The 22670-nt window shown below is 38.2% G+C and overlaps 1 protein-coding gene across 3 annotated transcripts in view; it reads right to left on the reverse strand.

Moving 5' to 3' along the window:
- The window catches only part of dhx38 (DEAH (Asp-Glu-Ala-His) box polypeptide 38), a 29583-nt gene that overhangs the window by 3519 nt on the left and 3394 nt on the right, over nucleotides 1–22670 (reverse strand). For all 3 annotated transcript variants that reach the window (XM_038298715.1, XM_038298713.1, XM_038298714.1), the window contains 22 exons: nucleotides 21766–21927; nucleotides 21518–21680; nucleotides 21157–21275; nucleotides 20998–21068; nucleotides 20746–20901; nucleotides 19343–19504; nucleotides 19045–19152; nucleotides 15794–15915; nucleotides 15572–15709; nucleotides 14868–15054; nucleotides 13463–13648; nucleotides 13227–13367; nucleotides 12834–12944; nucleotides 12459–12575; nucleotides 12275–12382; nucleotides 12077–12189; nucleotides 8868–9076; nucleotides 4882–5036; nucleotides 3149–3304; nucleotides 2809–2943; nucleotides 2294–2419; nucleotides 2107–2202 (listed from right to left, as the gene is read on the reverse strand). In XM_038298715.1, the coding sequence (XP_038154643.1) occupies nucleotides 2107–2202; nucleotides 2294–2419; nucleotides 2809–2943; nucleotides 3149–3304; nucleotides 4882–5036; nucleotides 8868–9076; nucleotides 12077–12189; nucleotides 12275–12382; nucleotides 12459–12575; nucleotides 12834–12944; nucleotides 13227–13367; nucleotides 13463–13648; nucleotides 14868–15054; nucleotides 15572–15709; nucleotides 15794–15915; nucleotides 19045–19152; nucleotides 19343–19504; nucleotides 20746–20901; nucleotides 20998–21068; nucleotides 21157–21275; nucleotides 21518–21680; nucleotides 21766–21927 (3041 nt within the window). The remainder of the gene's footprint in view (nucleotides 1–2106; nucleotides 2203–2293; nucleotides 2420–2808; nucleotides 2944–3148; nucleotides 3305–4881; nucleotides 5037–8867; nucleotides 9077–12076; nucleotides 12190–12274; nucleotides 12383–12458; nucleotides 12576–12833; nucleotides 12945–13226; nucleotides 13368–13462; nucleotides 13649–14867; nucleotides 15055–15571; nucleotides 15710–15793; nucleotides 15916–19044; nucleotides 19153–19342; nucleotides 19505–20745; nucleotides 20902–20997; nucleotides 21069–21156; nucleotides 21276–21517; nucleotides 21681–21765; nucleotides 21928–22670) is intronic.

Consider the following 22670-nt stretch of genomic DNA (forward strand, 5'->3'; position numbering starts at 1 on the left):
AGAAAGTATCAGTGCATCAGCCACGATGTGAAGAGTGTCTACAACAACCAAACAATCTGCTGTGAAACCTGCATCATGACATTTAGACAAATGCTAAAACATTTGACATGATTTTCAGGTTTAGTCTTGCACCTGTCTGCCAAGAGTAATGCTTTACTGCAACAGCTCCTCTAGATGTTGACTCTACTAATACCGTTAAGCTTTAAAGACCTTCAAATTTCCCAGATACCATTTATTTAGCTTTTGTGCAAAGATATTTCACATTAGCCCACAGATTTAAAAGGAGCCACTGCTAACTTTGTGTATAAAATCATTTAAGGTATTTTCAATCTATGTATTACACAAACATGTGTAATACATAGATTTGCTCAGTGCTACATTAATGATATGTTGCTTTAAAGCAATGACATGATATGGGATAACATGTAATTGTGGTTTTGATGATAAAATAAGTCAATAAGTTATATTCAAACAGCTAGCCTTAAAATTTCTGCTTTCATTTCCCTGCACACATAAATACCAGACTGGAAAAAAAAAACAAAAAAAACATCTTAGCTTGAATTAGAGCTAAGTAAATACCAGCAAAAACATTTTAATGTCAAACCAAGATGTTTTTTGGCACTCTAAAGATTATAAACAATGGTAAATGGCCTGTAATTATATAGCCCCTTTTAAGTCAGAGGACTTCAAGGTGCTTCACCCTACATTCAGTCATTCACCCATTCGCGTCATGGGGCATCTGCTGTACACTGGAGCCACCAGGCCCTCTGACCACCATCAGTAGGCAATGCAGGTGAAGCGTCTTGCCTAACGACACTGAGAGCCGGAGCCAGAGCTTGAACCGTCAACCCTTCGATTTTTTGGAGTTGTCACAATGAAAATAATATAATAACCAGAAAATAGCACATGTACCATACTTAACAGGTTATTATTAGAGATCAAGGGAAACTTTCAATCTCTCATCAATTAACTGGGATAGACGATATTAATAATTTTTCTTATGAATTTGAAGCAGTCCTTTGAACTAAAAATGTTACTGTTGTACAAGTAGTGTTGCACAGATACCAGTATCGGGCGGTGCCCCGATCCAGCACTAAAATGGTGGTATCTGTAACGGCGAGTATCAAAAAACAGGGCACCGATACCATTTTGAGAGCCAAAAGTTTATTCAACTATTGTCAGCCATTCCAGGCAGGCAATAAAAAGTTCTACTGGATTCACTTTGCATTAGTCTTTTTCCTGCTTCACAAAGGTAGGCAGCAGCTTGACAAAGCCATAATGACAATTATTTTACATCCAAATAGTATACAGTTCTTCATATATACACAAACACACATCAATTTCAAACAGATGGTATCGGCCAGGTATTGGGGCCAAAAAATGGCATCGGCGCATCACTAATAACAAGCATAAGTAAGTAAATGATACAGAAAAGACTGACTGGGATATGTTGAGCAGGAGTGTGGAGTACATTAAGGTAAATGAAACACTAAAATCTACTGTTTATAAGTCATTTTAAAAATCCATCGTTTGCCAAAGCCACCGCCTGATGGCGGGATTAAATCTTTATTCCATTTAAGGAAAAAGGTTTCTTAAAGTTGAGTTTAGAGGAAAGATCTACACCATATTTATATCCAACCAATGGACCACATCTGTGTGGACTTGCCTTTTTGGGGTAAAGAACTTGTGATATTAATAACATATTAAATTATTTTCTTATGATAATTTTAATAGATTACTCAGTTCTAAAGTAAATGTTCTTATTTAGAAAATCGATCAAATTCCGTTGAACTAATGGCGACCATATATAACAGCAAACGATATTAAAGATTTCCAATTTACAAATAATATAAAGGTAGTCTAGATATTGTAGCTTAACATTGTGTGGGAAATGTCATGAGCTCTATTTAACACTTTTCTTTGGGTTTATAACAAAAACAAAAAAAAGCTGGTTAATTTACACAGTTGGTTAAAAAAAACAACAAAAAAAAGTGGGGCGTTTTCTGGCAGCAATAATCTGGTGATTTAGGGTATTGATGTGTTTATATTTTGTACTGGGCATAAAACTAATTTGAAAATAAATTAGCATTGACCTTCAACACATACCTGTCTGCTTTTTCCTGCATGTTTGATGCTGTAAAACATGGGTCCGAGCTCTGCTAACCATTCTCCATCCACAGCAGTAACACACTGCATGTACTCCTGCAACACAAAGTGGGCATCTCAACATCAAGACCAGCTCTAATCGGTGTATTAAATTGTTTATCATTTCATGTCTTTTGCAGGTTTTTACCTTTGTGGTCATTACAAGCTCGTGGTAGATGATGTAGTCTGGCGTGTAGCCCATACCGAAGAGGGAGCTGGTTGGATGGAGGTGACATGGCATGCCTGTCCTCACGTTCACATATTCACCAATGCCCTACAACCAAATACAAACAATATATTAAAACTGCAATACAGGATCCTGTGCTAAAGAAGGTTTCTGACCATGTGGGTGCACCCTAAGGTCAGCGCAGAGCATGAAGGATAATTTGCTTCTCAACTCAGCTTAGACAGCAGAAAAAAAATTATCTAAAGTATATCCAACTTTAATATGATTGCTTGCTTTGGCCAGCTACTCGTAAGTCAAACTGAAAACCATTATTATATAGTCATGACTTTCAATTCCCTTTCAGATTTTAGCGTTTTATTAATGTGAGGCCAAAGGGGATATTTCACCACTCTGTAATTACGCTGCTATAAATCTGCCACAATTGGTCGCCACTGGGCCTAACACATTAACTGGGGAAACCAGAGTGCAGAGAGTACCTTAAGCTTGGCTGCCTGGTGGAAGTAAGCAGCACAGATACACTTTCTAATGATGTCCCAGTCTGAGCCACAGGAAATGAGGTTCATCTTCTGTTGAACCATGATATCCTTTAACTGGGAGCGGACCTCACGCACCTGAATAAAAGGAAATAATGAGAAATACAGTGTTTGGGAATGGAAGTAAAACACAATCTGATGGCTACCACCCAACTGTTTTAGTAGAATTCAAGCATCAAAGGGTTATATACGCTATATGCGGGTATGGTATTATAGTTACATATCCACACATTAAACTACATGATTCACATAGAATAATGTTAGCTAGAGTCACAGGTCTGACCTTGCGCATAGCCTTGGTGTGGATGAAGTGATCGTTGCACCAAATGCTGGAATAGTTGTTGTTTTTCCACTGCATGTAGACATTAAGGTATGTAAGGTGGTCGCTCTCAGGAACTGAGAACTTCTCCCTCACCTGGTCGCTTTCCTCCTCACGACCCTGTAGAGACATACATGTTTTTAGAGCTCTAAGTAAGAGTGGGCAATGTTTCAAAAATACAGTCAGAACCGAGGAGCGAGGTGACTATTTCTTTTGTTTGATTCTGTAAATGACCACTATTCATTTATTATTTGTTTGATTTTTTTTTCACTGCATAAGGATACTCCATTTTACCTGCATGGAGAGGTCTAAACACACCACACCTCTTACCAACCCTAGGGCTTTTATCTGCTAAATTGATAACATAATGAAATAATTTCCCACACCTGCCCAGAAAAATAGCCTTTGAGTCAATTGTTTAATTACTTTTGATCACTTTAAAAAGAGTGTGGCACTTTTTAAGGACCTGTAAATAAACCGTTCATCCAGTTTAAATATGAATACCCTCAAATGAAAGCTGAGAGTCTACATATTGTCTGTATGTTCATTGATCGGTGCTATTATAATTAAAAATATGTTTCAGTAAATGGCTTAAAAAAGTACTTGTGTGATTGCTCACCTTTATTTGGATGCAACTGTACCAGATGTATCCTTCATGGATCCAGAATTGCTGAGTTAGTTTATTTTTGTTTCCTTTTTGTAATGGCTCCAGATTAATTGGTGAATGTCAGATGTATACTAAATCTATCTGAAAATTTTTTTGTGGCTTCTTTGAAACCCATTGTGTCGATTTTTAAGGGTTTCCCCTACAACAAACTTGTCTTCCCTATTCACCAAATAAATAAAAACTAAGAGCTCCTGCTGGTGTTTATCTCTACACATATCAACCAACAGTATTAGATACAGAAACCCTTTATAAGCTTTCCTCGAACTTGGTGTCTGAATGTATGAGTGAAAAAAGATTTATATCTTAACAGGGAATGAAAGTCATACAGCTCAAGTTTAAAAAGGACGAGGGGATCGAACCGGATACTTGCAACCTTTGCAGAGCACAAGCGCACTGCTCTGACGCACTAGGCCAACACTAGTTAATCGTTAACTGTCATCAGCTGACAGAGCAACCCACTTAGAGAAGTAATAACACTAAAATCGTAAAAAATATATAAAAACTTTGCATTTAAGATTAAAAACAGGATTAAGCACAATCCAGATTTGCTAAAGTAGCATAGTGTTTGGCTTTGATTCTGTATAACTTATATATAACTTAATATTAAGCAATTAATTGAAGAAATCATGACAGATCAATCATTTAGCAAAATAATAATTAGTTGCCTCCTTAATCTACAATACTGCACAAGACTTTTCAAATATATTAGTTGGATCATAACATATAAAAACAGATTTTTTTATGTTAGGAGTGGTGGTCTAGTGGTTAAAGCATTGTGCTTGGGTCTCAGAGGTCATAAGTTTAAGTCCCACACACTACCACGGACTGCCAATCTTGGTCCCTGAGCAAGACCCTTAACCCCACACTGCTCCCCGGGCACAGCACAATGGCAGCCCACCGCTCCCAAAGGGGATGGGTGAAGTGTAATGAAAAAAATAATAATTTTAAATAGCTGCCACTTTATTTAAGTCTTACTTCCTATTAAAACAGAAATAATCAACTACCACCTTTATGGTGACAAAGCACAAACCTTAGGTCGGTAGAAAATGGCTGGCACTGACAGCATGGAGACAATGATGAGAATGTCTGCACTGCACCCCATGTCACAGGACACTATCAGCATCTTGGAGAGGGCGGGGTCGAGTGGAAACTCCACCATCAGACGCCCAGTTGGGGTCAGAGCACCTGAAAGGAAAGAGAGAAAATAAATAAATACGACAGAAGTGTGAAATGAGACGTGAGGAACGCTGGAGGGACAAACATTAAGGAGACTGATAAGCTTCTTTTCCATCTCAAACCTGCTGGCATAAAGGAAGCACTATTATGTGACACTTATCTATCAGACTGACAGGGGAGAAGGAACTGCTGACGGCTTAAATTACTTTTGGCGAAAGAGGAAAAAAAACAAAACAAACTACCTGGGATCCAAAAACTTTACGGTTTCTGGTTTAAATGATTAGAAGGAAAAAGTCTAAGAAGCTTATGATGAGGAAAAGCAGAGTAGCAGAGCAGCCAGTTTAGACCAGGTAATCCTTAATCAGAGATAATCTGATGTTAACACACCATAAAGGGAATCATCAAAAGTTTCCTCTTATCCTGAAATCCTTAAATCCTCAGGAATCTGGCTAAGGATGAAATAGAACTTAGACCCAACCAGTTAAATAAAACACGGGATCAGAAACTAGGCAATTACTCCACTGGCTAATCCTAAAAACTAACTCCTCTGGGCCTACGAGAGGAATCTGCATTATCCGTGCAGCATCCTTTAAAAAAAAAAAAAAGCTAGTCACGTATCTGTTTGTAGTTATATTATCATTATAATTAAACTCTAAGCAGCACTCAGACAAGGAAATACAACTATAAAAACTCCAAAATGTCATATCATTATAATTTGGAGCATTTGGCCTACATGATTAATAAAAGAAACTAATGACAATAATCATATATCAGTAATCACATTACTTCTGCATTTAACCATCCCCTTCGGGAGCAGTGGGCTGCCATCGCGGGGTGCCCAGGGAGCAATCGGAGGTTAAGGGTCTTGCTCAGAGAGCCAGAGTGGCAGTTTGTGGGATTGGGTTTTAAACTCACAACCTCAGGATTCTAAGCTCTATGCCCTAACCACTAGGCCACCATTCCCCCTAATGGACATTTTGGTTTCAAGTTTTTTTTTTTGATGTAGTCATTCAGCTTTGTCTCCTAAAATTATCAACTGTTAGTAAGAGATGACTAAAGCGTCCTAGTCTAAAATATCAAGAGAATTAGTTATTTGTGCAGTATCACAGAAAGACACTAGAGGTCATCCTAAATCTAGATCTCCTCAAATAAAACACAAATTCAAAATAGGTTTCCACCAAAAGCTAATGTTTTGAGCATAAACCACTACATTGATGGTCAGTTTTTAGTCAGAGCTACCCTTTCATCCAAATATAAATCACAGGATGTATTTCTATTAAAACACCAACATTTATGTTCCAGTTCGTAGCTTTCACTCTAATAGGATCTCTACATTAGTTTAAATCTTTTTAAGAGATAAGCTGAAAAAAATGAAATGAAATTAAAAAGTGGCAAAAAAATAGCATATTAATTTATTTTTGTCTTTGTCTATAAATTGAACATGAATATATAAAATAACTATACATGTGTGTTCTATTGAGCATCTTCTCAGATTAAAATATTAAAAGATACATTTAAAAATAAACTTTAAGCAGGCTGTATATCAAATGTTTTTTGTTTTGAATATTCTAATTTTAGATGTCTTCTATAAAGTAAAGATTAAATAACTGTTCCATAAAGTGTGCATTACTTGGTAAGGTGGGTTACTTAAAGTACATTTAAAAAAATTATCTATTGTTTTGTGGGGCTGCAATGATAGACCAATTTAATTAACTATGTAGATTAGCCAAACATTTACACAAAATGTCAGGCAATGAAACATGAACTCATAAACATTGCTGCATTTCCCAATATTGAACTGCGTTAATGACAATGCAGTTCAATAAGGCTGCTACAGGGGGCAGTATACCATGACTTCCCCAGAGAGCAATTAGAGCACCTAATCACTAGCCTGACATAGTCCGACTCAATTCTAGTCAGAATATGAGTCTGATACTGCTCCATAGAGCTGTGATTATGGGGCGTGTTTTGAACGAACCAGGAAAAAAATGCCTCTGTACTCAATTGGATAGACCTACAACCAATAAGAGCAACGGAGTGCGTGACGTATCTTAAGCGAGGCATAGTTGTTGTCCACAAAAATCAAAGCGTGCAGTTTCACGCCTAGAATAAGAAGATGAGACTTGATCGTGTTTCTCTGTTCCTCTTTTAAAATTAATTTGCTGTCGATATCTTCTAGAACAGACCTAATAGCAGAATCTACTCACCCAAACTCTCCAGCGGCAGCCATTATTGTTGTCACCCAAGCGTGCATTGGTCACGTGGTTGATAACGTTACTCTTGATCATCTGTCCATCATCGTATAAAGCCCGCCCTGACAATTTGATTGGATCGCCTGACAGTGGGCTTTAATACTCGCGCTACTATGGAGCAGAGCCAGACCGAACTTCCCCGAACTCAAACCTTGTGGGCGGGACTAAGTTCGGACTGGCACCCAGGCTACCTAATCACAGGATTGCAGCTCAAATGAATAATTAATAGCCAAAAAGAATGAGCACAAATTGTGAGACATATTTTCTTGACTTTATCAAAGATTAAATTTTAACATTATATTATGCAATAATGGCTGATGAATAGTGGCTGTGTAAAGCTAAAACATCTAGCTGGTTTATCAAATATGGTTTCATTGTTAAAGTACTGACATGATAATATTTGAAATAATTAGGAAGAGTTAAACACTCCCAGATTAGAAGATTTCCATTTTAAATAAATTTCAGGGATTAAAGCAAAAAAAAAAATGTTGAAGCCATGCCAGGGGGGGTGTGGGGCCATGGGATCAGAGATTGAATGAATGACTGAAGACTAAATTTGACTTTTGAAAATCCAAAACCAAAAACGGCCAGAAGATGGCAATAGAGCATCTATATCTACCACTTGCATGTACTACATTTCTTTTGATATCCAGTTTTGCTGCTAAGCGTTGTGTTAAGTGAGGAAAGCACGCACCCTTATTTTTAACTCGTATTCACGGTCAGTTATTGACGGCGGTACATCAGCTGTTGACAACAGTAGCTTGATGACCAGGGTCTATAACTCATGTTTGCGTAGCACCTTTTAGCAGCTGGATGCATAAATAAGCTTCCTGGTGCACAACATGCACAAGCAAGCACCTGGTTCACCTAACTTCCAGCACCAGCTGCTAAATGGCTTGCCATCTCACCCTGTCTACTCCAGCCATGCCCAGAGCATTTATTTTTAAGACCTTTATCTATGGTCATGACATTCTCCCCGGAGTTCATGAACTGCATTGTGCCCAGCCCATGCAATTCCATTCTCTCCATTGTCCAACACAAAATTTCATTTATTTATTTTTTGACTTTTTACACGTCTCTCTGTTGAACGTGTAGAACTTCAGCACTGTACCACAATCTATCTGGCGACTTGAGCAAGAAACAAGAGGAGGAGGTACACGCTTTCCTAAGACCCGCCCCCTTCTTCTTCTGATTTAGTTTCAGAGCGCTCCTTTGCTACCATTGGCTGACAAACGCAAGAGGGATTTCGATTGTCTTTTTAAAATTTATTTACCGTCAATTTATATTCAAGTGATTTTTTTTTTACCCACGGGCAATCGCTACGAGCCGGAAATCCGGCCTGGGGATTTGAATTTTTGTGTGATAATTTAACAGTAAAAAATATTATATAGCAAAAAATATAATATTAGAAATGGTAACTTAGGATTGATTATTTTACCATTAATTTGTAAGACTGTTAAAGGTTTAAATTACTTGGACACATTTCCATTGCTTTTCGATTTTAAAGCCATTATAGTCATTCAGGTCTGAGCAATGGGCAACTGAATGGAGTTAGCATGTTTTTCCAAGAGTAGCCAGTCTGACCCACCTGTGTTGTCCAGAGCTCCCAGGATCCAGAGCTGGTACATGGAGTTGAGCATGTTGTCCTCAGGTGGTGGATCCATGAAGTGGAAGAGGAGCAGGTCCTGAACACCCAGAGATTTCAGCAGCAGGACTACATTGGCCAGGTTCGTTCTCTGGATCTCTGGTATGGTGGTGGTTAGCATCTCATTCTTATAAGCACTCTGAGTGTAAAGCCTTTGTAGGAATGAAAGAAACTCATCATTCAGTGTCGAAAATTTGAGTAACAAAAAAAAAAAAGATATTTTCAATTTTTAAAATTAGATCAAACGCATGGTCTGATTCAGAAAGCTGCAATTTCTGACGGAAAAATTAAAAGGCTAAATAAGGTTTAGCCTTATAGGTAAGAGCTTCCATATTGATGCTTTTACCAAATCTGCTCAAAACAGACATAATAAGTTGTTTTTTTTCTGTAAAACATATTTTTGTAAATAGTGTTTTTCTATAAACAAAACATCATGCCACTATTTGTGATAAGTACATAGTTACATTGCATATCAGACAATACTGCACTGTATTTTATTTTTCTCATCTCTTGTTACCGATTTGTAGGTGTTTATATTCATCTGATACATTGGATTTACCAATTGACATTATTTTCCACACCATTTTTTTCTACTCTCAGAATGTTTTCAGAAAATGTGAAAATTTCTAGCCTGTATGCAAATGGATTTCCACACAGACATTAAGAAGGTGGGAAATTCTCTGTGTGGGTTAAGCAAACAAGGCTGACTCCATGTGTTATTACACACATCTACAGCAACTCAAACACAGCGTTTTCTCAGGGAAAAGAAGCTGGAAAAATACACTTTTTATTAGGTTCATGAAGGGGCAAGTGGATGAGATTTATTCTGAAAGACAAGCTTATAAAAATTGTAACTCAATAGGAATGTAAAACACATACTGAGTCAGCTTTTTCTTTAGGAAGAAGTTATGATCCTCTTTAACAATTTGTTTAGTAGTTTATCTTGATAAATCCTTATAGATCCTTAGAGAAATCAGTATCCTAGCTATCATTTTCTCTCTGTCCACATCTGCCAATCTTAACTATGCTTGACTTACAGTTCTATGAAGCAAGGAACAGAAACTAAACACTCTCTCTTAGATGCTTGACAGCCATTTTTTTTAAAACAACATGGAAAAAATATTACCATGAACACTATACTTCCAAATGTATATGGCTGACTTTCATGCACATGACTCTGATGTCTCACACTAAACCACACCTCCTAACCAGCCTTTTCAACACTTGAACACAGAAAAGTGAACTGCATTTAATTGCATATGGCAATAAAATAAACAACATCTGAAACCTGTGAGTTGAAGATTTAACAGTTTGCGGTCTGATCGAGACCACAAATGAGTCACGTTGCCATGAGTTGTCCCCTACCCTACATTAAACTCAGCTGCGTAAAAGAGTCCTCCGTGAAGCAGCAGGTTGTTACAAAATGAGGAAAATAAACCCGATCCACCTCCTTTCCACCAGGTTTAAAAGGTAAACCATGCTCCTGCTGAGATGAATCAGCGCTGTTGGCTGATGTCTGGTGTCATGTAACAAAGTACCTGAGGTCTGAGTGCAGTGTTCCTACAGCATAAGGCAAGTTAAATTCAAGACTTTTTAACACTTTTTAATGCCACTTGAAATAAAAATTTAAGACCAAATTCACAAGAAACACAAGAAAAACCTGCTTGCGACATCTTAACCCAAAGGTTTATTTTAACATAAACCGCTGCACAAATGTTTCAAATTTTGAAAAGCTTCCCATACGGGAAGAAAGCTAAAAACACACAAATGACAGATATATTTTAAAATAATTTAACTGAATTCACAAACTTTGTTTTAGCAAGGAACAAAACAAATCAGTTTTAAAGCCACAACATAATCAGTGCTAAGTCTTTTTTGCAGCTATTTTTCTTTGTAACGTTTTCTTAGTATGTTTGATTTGGTGATAAGGGGAGGCGTTGCAGAGACAAGGGTGGAACAAAACTGAGAAACACCGGCTGTTTCTCGGTAACTCGATTTTGATGCTTTGTGTTTCGCGCTTCGCATGTGAGACTCTACTGCCTTAATTCCCATTGTTCCGAGCTTGAATGACTTCTTGTACAAAATACACTGTGCTTCATGTATGTTCCCTGGTACTGGTTTTACCCATGGAGAAAACTCTTGGCTGGATGGCCAATTTTCATTACATTTACAATTGCTCATATTTTCCAGACAAAAAGTTAATGGCGCATCTCCCAAATGTCCCGGCCGCAACAACGCTTTTATTGGTTCCGCTATCGGGACGGAACCAATAATTATTATTATTTTATTATTATTATTTTTTTTTTTTTTACAAAAAAAGGTCAATTATAATGTTTTATTTAGATTACAAAAATAAATCATGATAAAAATAATCCTATTTATGATGTTTTAAACATTAAGACTCACGAAAGACTGATTTAAGACATTTTAATACCAATTAAGGCCTTAGTTTTATTTTGAAGAATTCAATGCCTTTTAAGACTTTTTAAGGACCCGCGGGAACCCTGTGAGTGGATCTGGGCACCTCTGGCATGTAATGCAAGTATTTATAAGCTTTTCAAGTTGTTCAAGATGTTCCCGTCTACCACCATGGACTCAATAAAACACAAAATGATTTCGCTAGCTGTAACATTTGGGACACTATTTTAAACTATTTCCTAGTTCAATACTGTACCAAGGTGAAGAATTGGTAAACCACCTTTTATGAGAGGTAAACAAATATATACCTATTTTGGAGCCATCATTATCCAAAGCATATAATTGATAGATTTTACTGAACCGGAAATTAGTAGTGGAATAAGGTTGGTGGAGGAAGTAAACCAGAAATACAAGTGAAACTTGTCTATAGGGTGCAATTTGTTGATCGACCCTTAAATCTTTCAATAGCAGCAATAGCAGTTTTTTTTTAACACTTAGATAAATAACCAGAATTGCAGCCTCTACTGTAATTCATCCCACAATTGTTCATAAACGTTCAGGCCAGGACTAAGTTTCTCCACACCAAACTTAATATAAAGGAAAATCTGCAATTATGGATGTGGTGGTGTGACCCAATTCTTTCAGCATTAAAAATGTATAAGGTTCCGTATAGAAACTGTTAAAACCTAACCTGAACTATCGCCAACATAAGCTACATGCAAGTTAACACTAACCTGTAACACTGGCCTGGTCCTGTACGTCCTGCTCTGCCAGATCGCTGGTTGGCATTTGCCTGACTGATGGGATAAACCTGGAGAGCATCCATACCAATGCGAGGATTGAAAACCTGTCAAAATAAAAAAGGATAAAAGGGAGTAACTCATGCTGAATCATTGCAAACATAAGCAAAATCCTATTCAGGCTGACATTACCTTAAGTTTACAATACCCTGAATCCACAACAAACATGATCCCATCCACGGTGAGGGATGTCTCTGCGATGTTTGTGGCAACAATACATTTTCTTACACCATCTGGAGCCTTATCAAAGAACAAACAAGGTTTAGACAAGGGGAGAGGAGCAAGAAATATAAATAATCTGTTTAGTCTGACAAACCTTCTGGAAGATCTTAGCTTGGAGATCAGATGGAAGTTGTGAGTAAATGGGCAGCACAGCCAGAGGAGGAGCGTTCTCCAAGTCTTCCAAACGCTCTACAATCTGATCTGATGTTACCTGCAAAAAATTTTTTATCAACCAACCAAGGCAATGTGAATATGACTACAAACAAATGTATGCCAGTTGTTTCATCTCACATTCTGGCTCTTTTAGGGATAGGATCATATAAAAAAAGGGCTTTGAAGAAGTAGAATTATTTTCCCTCAAAACTGCTATTTAGTTAAAATTTTCCATTTTAGAAACCACTCTTTTGATAATGTAGGGCTTACAAAAAAAAATAAAATGTATCTGATGTATAACTGCCATGTAATTTACCTCAATATCTTCCTGTCCAGGCATAAAGATCAAAATGTCTCCCACCATCCCACTGAGGTGGATCTGGAGTGCCTGCTTCACTGCTGCCTCCACGTAATCCTCTTGTGGGGTCTACATAGCAATGCATCAGTCAAAACAAGTAAATAAAACATCAAAAATGTATTAAAAAAAACTCAAACATTTAAACTTCTAGATCATACGCTAGAATGAACAGATGTTTGTTTTTTGTTTGTTCCCTTTTTAAGAGTTAAAATGAAGTTGAGGCATGCAGACCAAAACTAATTGCAGTACAAGTAGTTTCAACTCTTTTTCTAACGAGAAGTACTAATGAGCAGTAACATTTGCTCCTGACCTTATTACAGAACAGTGTGAAAGCGTAGGATTTTAACAGACCTTGCTGAACAATATGTCTACTGGAAATGTCCTTCCTGGAATGTGGAAAATAGGCACATTGCCAAAAAAGGCTGCAAATTTGTCCGAGTCCATAGTAGCAGAGGTCACAATGAGCTTTAGGTCAGTCCGTCGAGCTACAACCTGATATGAAAGAGTAAACATGACTGCAGTTAGAGCTGAACATCTCAAAGCTGGACCTTAAATTGTTTTCAGTAAGTAAGAGTAGTGGTACTGACCTCCCGTAGCAGCCCGAACAGAACATCTGTATTGAGGGAACGCTCATGAGCTTCGTCCATGATAACAGCACTGTAGTGGTCCAGGTCTGACTCCCTCAGAGACTCCCTGAGCAGAATACCATCAGTCATGTACTTTATCATGGTTTTCTCTGAAGTGCAGTCCTCAAAACGGATTGCGTATCCGACCTATAAGGAAAGAATATTCAATAAAAATTAAACAACGAATGACAATTACACAAGATGGCAGCACAATTATAAAAAAAAAAACATCCTATTTTCACCTTATTAAAAATAAAGACATTTCCATATAATCCTATTATATTTCTTTATAATTCTTATTGTATCCAATGGGGCAGTGGCGGCCTAGAGGTTAGGGCATTATGCTTGGAATCCAAAGGTTCTTAATTCGAGCCCCACTGCCACAGACTGCCACTCGCCACTCTGGGTCCTTGGGCAAAGAACCTTAACCCCATTGCTGCCCGGGCACCCCACAATGGCAGCCCCCTGCTCCCAAAGGGGATGGGTTAAATGCAGAGAGTTAATTTCGTTGTTCTGTACTTGTGACCATGTAATGAAAATATAAAGCAGGAATAAAAAAAATTTAAAATCAAGTGAAAAACAGTTTTCCTGTTCTTTCCAGTAGGTGGCACTATTGCACAGCATACAAAAATTGGATTTAATAAATAAATGATCTCACTCACATTTAATAAATAAATATATTAATCAGCCTTTATTGTAATACTGAACTATGATCTTAAATTAGGCTTAAATGCAAATACATTTTCAAATGACTGAAAAATGAATTTGTGCACAAGAGAATTTAAATTTGATCAAAACCTTAAAAAGTAAACCAAACACCCAGAGTGACTGTTTAAAGGACATCATACAATAGCTTTTGGATTTACTGACAAACTGTGAAAAGTAGGGAGGTACGATACTGGAAATTCGTCCAATATTTAGCTTTAAAGCTATATCGGCTGATATCAGTAACATGCCCATAAAACCGTGCATCCATAGAGAATGGCAAAATACAATTTACATAAATGATTCAAGCTATTAAGAAATTGTTAACTAAGGATTTTTGAGCAACCATCTAAAGAAGATATGGAACACGTTATCTTTATTGCAGCTCCTCAGTATAAACGCTGAAAACTTTGATATCCAGAACCTCTTAGCTCCTCTTTTTTCCTTCTTTGTCAGTAAAAGAATTACAAGAACTTTATCTGACAGCCTGATAGACGTCCTACATTCAAGTCTGTCGATGTAAAAATTGGTTCCTGGATGTCTTTTTAGTTTCCCAGAAGCCAGCCTCCTGTTCCCACTACAAACCAAACCCACTGTGCATCCTGTGAGAAAGCAGTGTGAGAGAAACATCAGGTGATAATATAGTCCCAGTTTGTCTCACCTCCTCTCCGAGGTTGGTGCCAATCTCCTCGCTGACTCTTTTGGCCACACTCATGGCTGCCACTCTTCGGGGCTGAGTACAACCCACCATCCCGTAGCGAGTGTAACCATCCTCATGGAGGTACTGGGTCAGCTGGGTGGTCTTACCGCTCCCGGTTTCTCCTACAACAATGACTATGCTGTTGTCCCTGTAGGTTGTAATTCACATAATGAAAACGGGGACATCATGATCAAATAGTAAGAGTACGGCTCTGAATTAATTTTAAATCAAGTTTTTGAAATAATTAAAGGTATAGTGGAGGATGGTCTTTTTCCTAGTGGATCATCAAAATAAGTGGTCCGCCTAATTGTCAATCATTCTGGTGATATGCTTACGTAACGCCGTCCTACATGCTCATCCCCATTTTCACTTTCCAATGGTGAGTCTGACAAAGTGGAAAAATGCAAATCTTCTTTTGGAAAGTAATGTATGAACGATGCAAACAGCAAATTTAAACAGAGCGTGTACGAGGAGAATAGGGTTTGTATATAACTCACACACGTTTAATAGGCGTTCCCTATCGGGAGCGGTACAGGGTTTTGCATATGCATTTTTTATTTTAAGTGGAGAGGGCGGGTCTTTTCAAAAATTTGCAAAAATCCTCCACTATACCTTTAAGATTTAACATGGTTCAAGGAGGGAGATGAATATCTCTGCATCAATACCTTATGATGTTTAGAAGTTGCTGCCTAACAGCAAAGATGGGCAAGTACTGTCTCTGCTCCAGGATGCTCTTCTTCTTAGCAAAGTCACTGCTGGCTTCACTCTTCTCCTTCATGTGCTCAGCAAATTTCTGATCAGCCCTACATGACGTGCAAATACAGCTTGAGAAAAAATGTAAACAAATTCACACAATTTTAAAAATATGGATTTCCTAGAGTGTTAACCTGTAGTCCACTTTGCCATCTTCTCCCACTACTTTGCCGCCAGGTTCTTCCTCCTCTTTCTTCTTGATGCCCATTATGTCACCTAACTTGGTGCCTGCCAATTCCCAGTGTTTGTGCTGTGCCTACAAAAAAAAAAAATGTAAAACTTGTATTTATTTTATATTAAATACAATGAAACAAATTATCTATTTTTCCTGACTACTTACTTATGTCTGAATAATCCCTGATGGGAGTAGACCTAAATTCAAATTGCAGCTCAATCAAAGTTTCAATTTAGTTATAAATCCAAATTAATAAAAAAAAATAAAAAATAAAAAATTACCATGTTTTTGTTTGTTTTTTCAAAAGTTAGGATACATTTCGGAATTTATTCACAGAGAGTAAATATAAATAAAGAGCAATTTTGATTATTTAATAACATTAATGTAGTATTCAGCCATAGAGGAAAGGATTTCATTTTCACAAAAATTGTGAACACAGAGCAAAAAATGTTAAGTAAAAACGTTTAACTAACAAGCGAAGGGCCTCTGCAAATATTATCCCGTATTAGGGCTAAATATTAACAGGTAAATAAAGACATCAATTAAGGGACAAAGATAAACTTCTTGCTGTTGCGTCTTTTAAGCTTGAAATTCACTTTGCAAGACTGACCCAATTTATCAACATACCGTATTTTCACGACCATAAGGCGCACCGTACTAAAAGGCGCAGTCTCAGTTATGTGTCCCATTTCTGTATTTAACACACACATAAGGCGCACCGGACTATAGGGCGCGTTTTTTATATACCGGTACATGTCCTCTACTACCTTTAAATACCTCTACTGCGTAATTAAAAATACAGCGGGGGCAAAACTGAGTATGACTGTGCTTTATTCATGTATTTATTACAAAGTATTAATCAAACCTGGCAGGTGGCCATGAGTCAGACACATCGCAGATGACACAGCGCTGTGGTCACTCCTAAATTAACTTAAAATCCTGAAACCTGCCGACGGAATATGTTCGCTTTTATTACCGGTATCCTGGTGCCTGCAGCTAAAATTATTTAGATGAAAAACACCTGCCAGCAGCCGCGGTGAACGAAAGGATTTCTACTGTCGGTGCACCGCTGGTATGTGGGGGTCTGAGCGCCTCCGACAGAAATAGATAATCTGGATGAACTGACTGCAATTATGAAGTTTTCAGGTGGCCTTTCTCACTTAAAAACACATTAAAACTACTTTATTCCCACTGATCACAGCAAATATAGCTGCAAGATTTAGATTATTTAGATGAAAAAACACCTGCCAGCCACCGCGCTGAAGAGGAGGAGACGCGCCCAGAGGCAGCTGTTGAATTAAGCTTTCAGGTAGAAAAATAGAGCGGGAGCAAACCTGAGTATGATTGTGCTTTATTCGTGTATTTATTACAAAGTATTAATCAAACCCATCAAAGTCATCATCCTCTGTTATCCTCAGCATTCCTCTGAATAAAACAGCTGCGCTAAATCAGACATGCCAGTTTCCCCTTCTTCGCTGTCAGAGTCACTTTCCGTGCAGCGCGGCTCCTCAGAAATAATGCCGGCTTTTGCGAAAGCTTGAACAACAGAGCCAGCAGACACAGTCCATCTACAATCCATCCGCAAACGGTGGCGTAACTTGCCCGGCGCTGCCTTCCATTTATCATGAAACTGTGGTCTCAGTCTGTCATCCATCGCTCCCACGCCGCTCGCAGCCTTACTGTGTACGGCCGCTCCACACCGATGTCAAGCGGTTGAAGTTCCTTTGTCAGACCCCCGGGATAACGGCGAGCACAGCGTTCATTTGATTCATCTTTTTTTCACATCGGCTGTGAGATGGGCACGCAGCGATGGTGATGCGTGGAAAAAACCACCTAGTCTTCTCAGATACACCTGCCTCAGCCACGCATCCACCTAGCCTTTTCATTTGCGTTAATATCATCAGAGCGCTGTGTCTCGCTGTCAGCTCCCAGATCAGCTTCTCTGATTGGTTGATGCGGCGCGTCTAGCAGCAAAACTTCAATTTTTCCATCTGAGCAGCAGCAGCGCGTTGGCGGTGCGTCAGATGCTTAAACGCTCCCGACGTGCTGCACCAAAACGCGCTGCAGGACCTTTTGCTGCACCTATACGCGCGTCAACCATAGACTTTGCATGTAAACTCGCTGCTTCTGCTGCACCTGCTGGGTCCGGTTCACACCGATGTTGAGCGGTTGAACAGCGAGCACAGCGTTAATTTGTTTCCCCATGTTTTTCTCATCAGCTGTGAGATGGGCACGCATGGAGTTACAGATTAACAGCGATGGTGAGGGGTGGAAAAAAAACACCTGGTCTCCTTACATTCAGCCACTCTTTCATCATCTCCTCAATGAGGTGGTCTCAAAAGTCGCAGTTACAACACACATAGGGCGCACCGCACCATAGGGCGCACCGCACATTTTGAGGGGAAAAAAAAGACGTTTAAGTGCGCCTTATAGTCGTGAAAATACGGTAATAAAAAAAAACTTTCTTTGTTAAAAAATAAAGATCCAGACAGAGTTCTAGTGATGAAATAAAACCTGTTTGTGTACCAAGATAAATAGAACGATTCATTTTCTGTTTCCCTGAAAATAGCACTAGTAACTGCATAGTTCAAAACGGAGAGAAAGAAAAATATTACATTTCTACTGAATTTCCATGGTGCATGTGAACAGTGAAGTTATCTAATATTAAGATTTTTACATAATCCAGAATAAACCAAATGTTTTCTCCTGACATATCTGATAAAAAAAAAAATGTTTTTTTCCCCTCTGCTCTCTTCTTCATACTTCATGAGAAACTGACCTGCTGAATTTATACAAAGTCCAACACACTCTAGCTATCAGCAGAACAGCAAGAAACAACACAAGAGCACAGTGGCAGAGAGGACCATGGAGGAGATCAAAATCTTTTATCACCTTCGTTTTTTTATATGGTGAATGTATGAAAGTCCAGTTCATTAGGGCTGTCCTGATCAACTTTTCATTTTTTTTCACTGATATCAATCTATTATCTGTATTAGTATGGATTATACCAGCCTCTATTACTTATTCTATACTGTAGAATGTTAGAAAACTTTGCTCATGCAATATAACTAAAATAGGGAACAAAAAGTCAGCAACAAAATATATGAAAATAATGGACTATGTAAAACTGACCAATGCCTTACAGAAACCTTTAAGAGAAGCAGAGCATCACACCTCTAGAGTCTTATCCTACCAGTAGACCCAGATTACCTTCTTGCGTTCCTTTTGCTCACGATGTTTGCGAACAAGCTGGCTTCCCTTTCGAGAGATAATGGCCATGTCAGAGGTGGGGTCCTTCACAGGAACAATGGGTTCTGGCTGCAAACATAGTTACATAGAGTGATAAGCATTACTGCACTGTAAATGTGAAAAACTGTTTTAAAACTGGTCCACAAATGCAGTTTTTCTAAAAAATAAAATAAAAAGAAAGAAGCATGAGAAAGATATAAAAAAAAAAAAAAAACAGGGACACAGAAAATCCAAAGAAATTAACTGAGGCGTTCGCTACCTGCTTAGTGAAGACGATCCTTCCATCCAGGAAAGGAGGAACCAGATTGTGAACCAGCAGATGGACTTTAGCTGCATTGTCTTCCTCAAAGTCTTCATCCACCTCAAGCCTTTGCACCACACCACTGGTCAACATACGGTTGGTCTCCCAACGTTCATTATCCTAAAGAGGAATGCAAGAAAACGCAATTTAATAAAATAACTCGACACAAATTAGACAAATACACAAATCAAACCCTGCAAATTGTCCATGGCAAAACACAATATCTTTCATGGACTCGCATTTTTTAGGATTATTCAAGATGTTTTAAAAAACATTCTGAACAAATTGGCAAAAGCAAAAATCTTTGTTGATGTTTAATATCTCTAACACTCATTAAAAAAATTAAAACTTCGGCTGGTTTCATATAAGGCAAGACACCAATATATTGGCTGTTATTTGAAACAGTACAGATTAAGGGTGTGCAAAATAATCGTCAAATCGATGCATCGTGATTCTAATTTTTGTGATCTACTGAATCGATTCTTGAAGGCAAGAATCGATTATTAAAAAATAAAAATGAACAAATAAAATACATTAATGGTTGGCGCACATCAATCAAACCAAGTGGAATACAACTTCCAGTCCAGCAGATGTCGCTGCGGATGTGTTGACGCCTGCTGCTTTGTGTCATAAGCATGTCCGGACTGATTATCCTCATTTTGTTATTTTAAGTTTGATGAATCCTAAGATCTTTTTGTTAGTGTGTCCATGCCAGTAATAGTAATATTTCTGTCCAGTATTTGTTTTCATGGCAACACCTCCAAAAGTAATTTAAATAAATACAGCTATGTATGAATTCAGTTGCTTTCAGTTATGTATCAATTGAAGACACTATCCAGATCATACACAGCCAGTCAGCCACTGGTAAGGGCTGTATCTTTTTCTTACAGTGTTCAGTGAAAATATCCCAATGCATCGCAATATTTCAAGTATCGTGATGCATCGTGATAGAATCGCATCGTGGCATGTGAATCGTGATTCGAATCGAATCGTGACTTCTTTGCCAATACCCACCCCTAGTACAGATGTAATCTGTTATTAGATGCTAAATCTGTTCTGGGTTTCTTTTTTGCAACGATTCCTTAACTCAAAGCTTGTGTTCATTTATTCTTTTAATCTGATTATGGAAAATCTAAATTTTGCTTGTCTTAAAAAGACCAAGTAAACAAGGACTTTCCTAAAATTCAACAGAAATAGACTCAAATGTCTGGGAAAGCAATCTTTGTAAGTTATTTTTTTTCTTTGTACTTAGAAAACGGTCATATTCATTTCTCTACTGTAGTGTTCTCCACATCGGAGCCCTGTTAATTACACCAAGACATTAAACGTTGGCAAAGTTCCTGTAAAAAACATGGTTGTACCTCGTTGATTTGCCGCTTCTGTGCAGATATTCTTTTCTGAGTCTGCTTCTGAAGGATCTGCTCTCTCTTCTTCACATATTCGTCAGAGGTCGAGGTGAAAGGGTTGTGGAACTCATCGTAGCCTTCGTCCATCATGTACCAGTCTCTGTCGGCTTGCTTTAATTTGAAGACACAGTGAGGGATTCAACTCTAACATTAACAAACATGAACATGTTGTGTAACATAGAATGGAGTTAACTTTATTACTCTCACCTTTTGGTCCTCCTCCCACTGTTCTTTCTCTTCTTGATCATCAAACATCATTCCTCCCTCTTCTTTTTTGCCTGAGAGAAACAAACAAAGCAATTTTTTTTTTAACAAACTGTATTGAAAAGTGGAAATACAAAACATTTTGATTTTTTTGAATAATACCTTTTCCTTGTGACAAACGTGGAGTGGAGCCTAAATGCTTTCTATCATTGGCCCACTCATTGTATTTGTAGGAGGGGGTGGGCAGGGGTGTGTTGTCAGTGTAACGCCCTCTGACAGATCTAAAAGTGAAGACACATAACATCATATCCCCACACATCAATTCTATATTAACGGGCAGAATATTTTCAATCTAGAACTACAAGTAAATTAAGAGACGATTAAAAATTAGGTAAAATAACAGCAGAACCTCAGAGTCATAATCTATAGAAACTCAAATGACAGCCATGGAAATAGGAGTAGAAAAATAGTAAATGCTTAGAGTTGGGTGGTTAGAAATGCCAATTAAATGATTGCCAGTTACCTATCCCTCCTCTCACTCTCTCTCCCTGTCCGATAGCTTCTTTCAGACCGATCTGACTCTCTTTGAGATGGGGCAGGGGATGGAGACTCCCACTGGGAGTGCCTTGAACTCCCATAGCCGCTGTCGTCTTCATCCCAGTTTGATCGGGAAGGTGTAAAGGCGTCTATTAAAAGACAGAGTAAAACATGTGAACAGGGACATCTACAATGACACTTCGACATGGAAAGGAAAAAGGAGAACCAACCAACCTCGGGGACGTTGCTGGGGTGTTGCAGGTTCATCTCTCTTAGTCCCTCTGCTGATGCGTTCAGACCAGCCATCTCGCTGGGAGCGCTCGCTCCTCTCACTGCGTTCCCCGCGCTCCGATCGGCTGCTGCTGTTGCCCCGACTGTGTCTGCTGTCTCGATCATCTGACAAAGAAAAATTATCCAAATAAATTAAACTTTTGGGATAAGTTGATCCAAATATACAACCAACAAGTCAACAGTACACAAAGCCCATACACAGTGCATCCAGAGAGTCTTGATAGCACTGCCCATTTTCCACATTAAGCTATGTTAAACCTTAGTCCAAATGCAATCAACTCTCACAGAGGGATCACAAGATCAATACTGCCTTGTGGGGATCCTTCAAATTGCCGAAACCACTAAAGCTTCTATTAAGCTTGATATAATAAATTATGTGGACTAACTATAATATATGAAACCTTTTGATAATTTACATTTTGGTGTTTTATAAATGTTTTCTATCTGTGCTATAGATATCTGAGCCTTACCTGGTCATTATAATAAAAGAAAATAACTGTGTACATTTGTTTTAGTGGTTATCTTAAATAAATCACACAATTAAATGTATAGAGGACAGTCTTTAATTTCCAGGTGATCTAAATAAGTGGTCCTCCTAATTGTCAATCATTCTGGTGATACGTTCACGTAAGGCTGTCCTATGTGCTCGCCTCGTTAGATATCTTTTTCTAAGCATGCGCACTTTATCACACATTTATCTCTGGTGAGCTTCAGTCATTGAAGCTCATCTTTCTCACAGCGGTTTGTTGAGAATGGCCGAGTTTCATAAAAGAAAAGGTCTCTACGAATGTATGATAAGAAAAGAAAGGCCTCAGAAGAGACAGATATATCCCAGAATGCTTTTTGTG

The sequence above is a fragment of the Cyprinodon tularosa genome, unplaced genomic scaffold (assembly GCF_016077235.1).
Source record: "Cyprinodon tularosa strain WSP-4 unplaced genomic scaffold, ASM1607723v1 ctg412, whole genome shotgun sequence".
Lineage (NCBI taxonomy): Eukaryota > Metazoa > Chordata > Actinopteri > Cyprinodontiformes > Cyprinodontidae > Cyprinodon > Cyprinodon tularosa.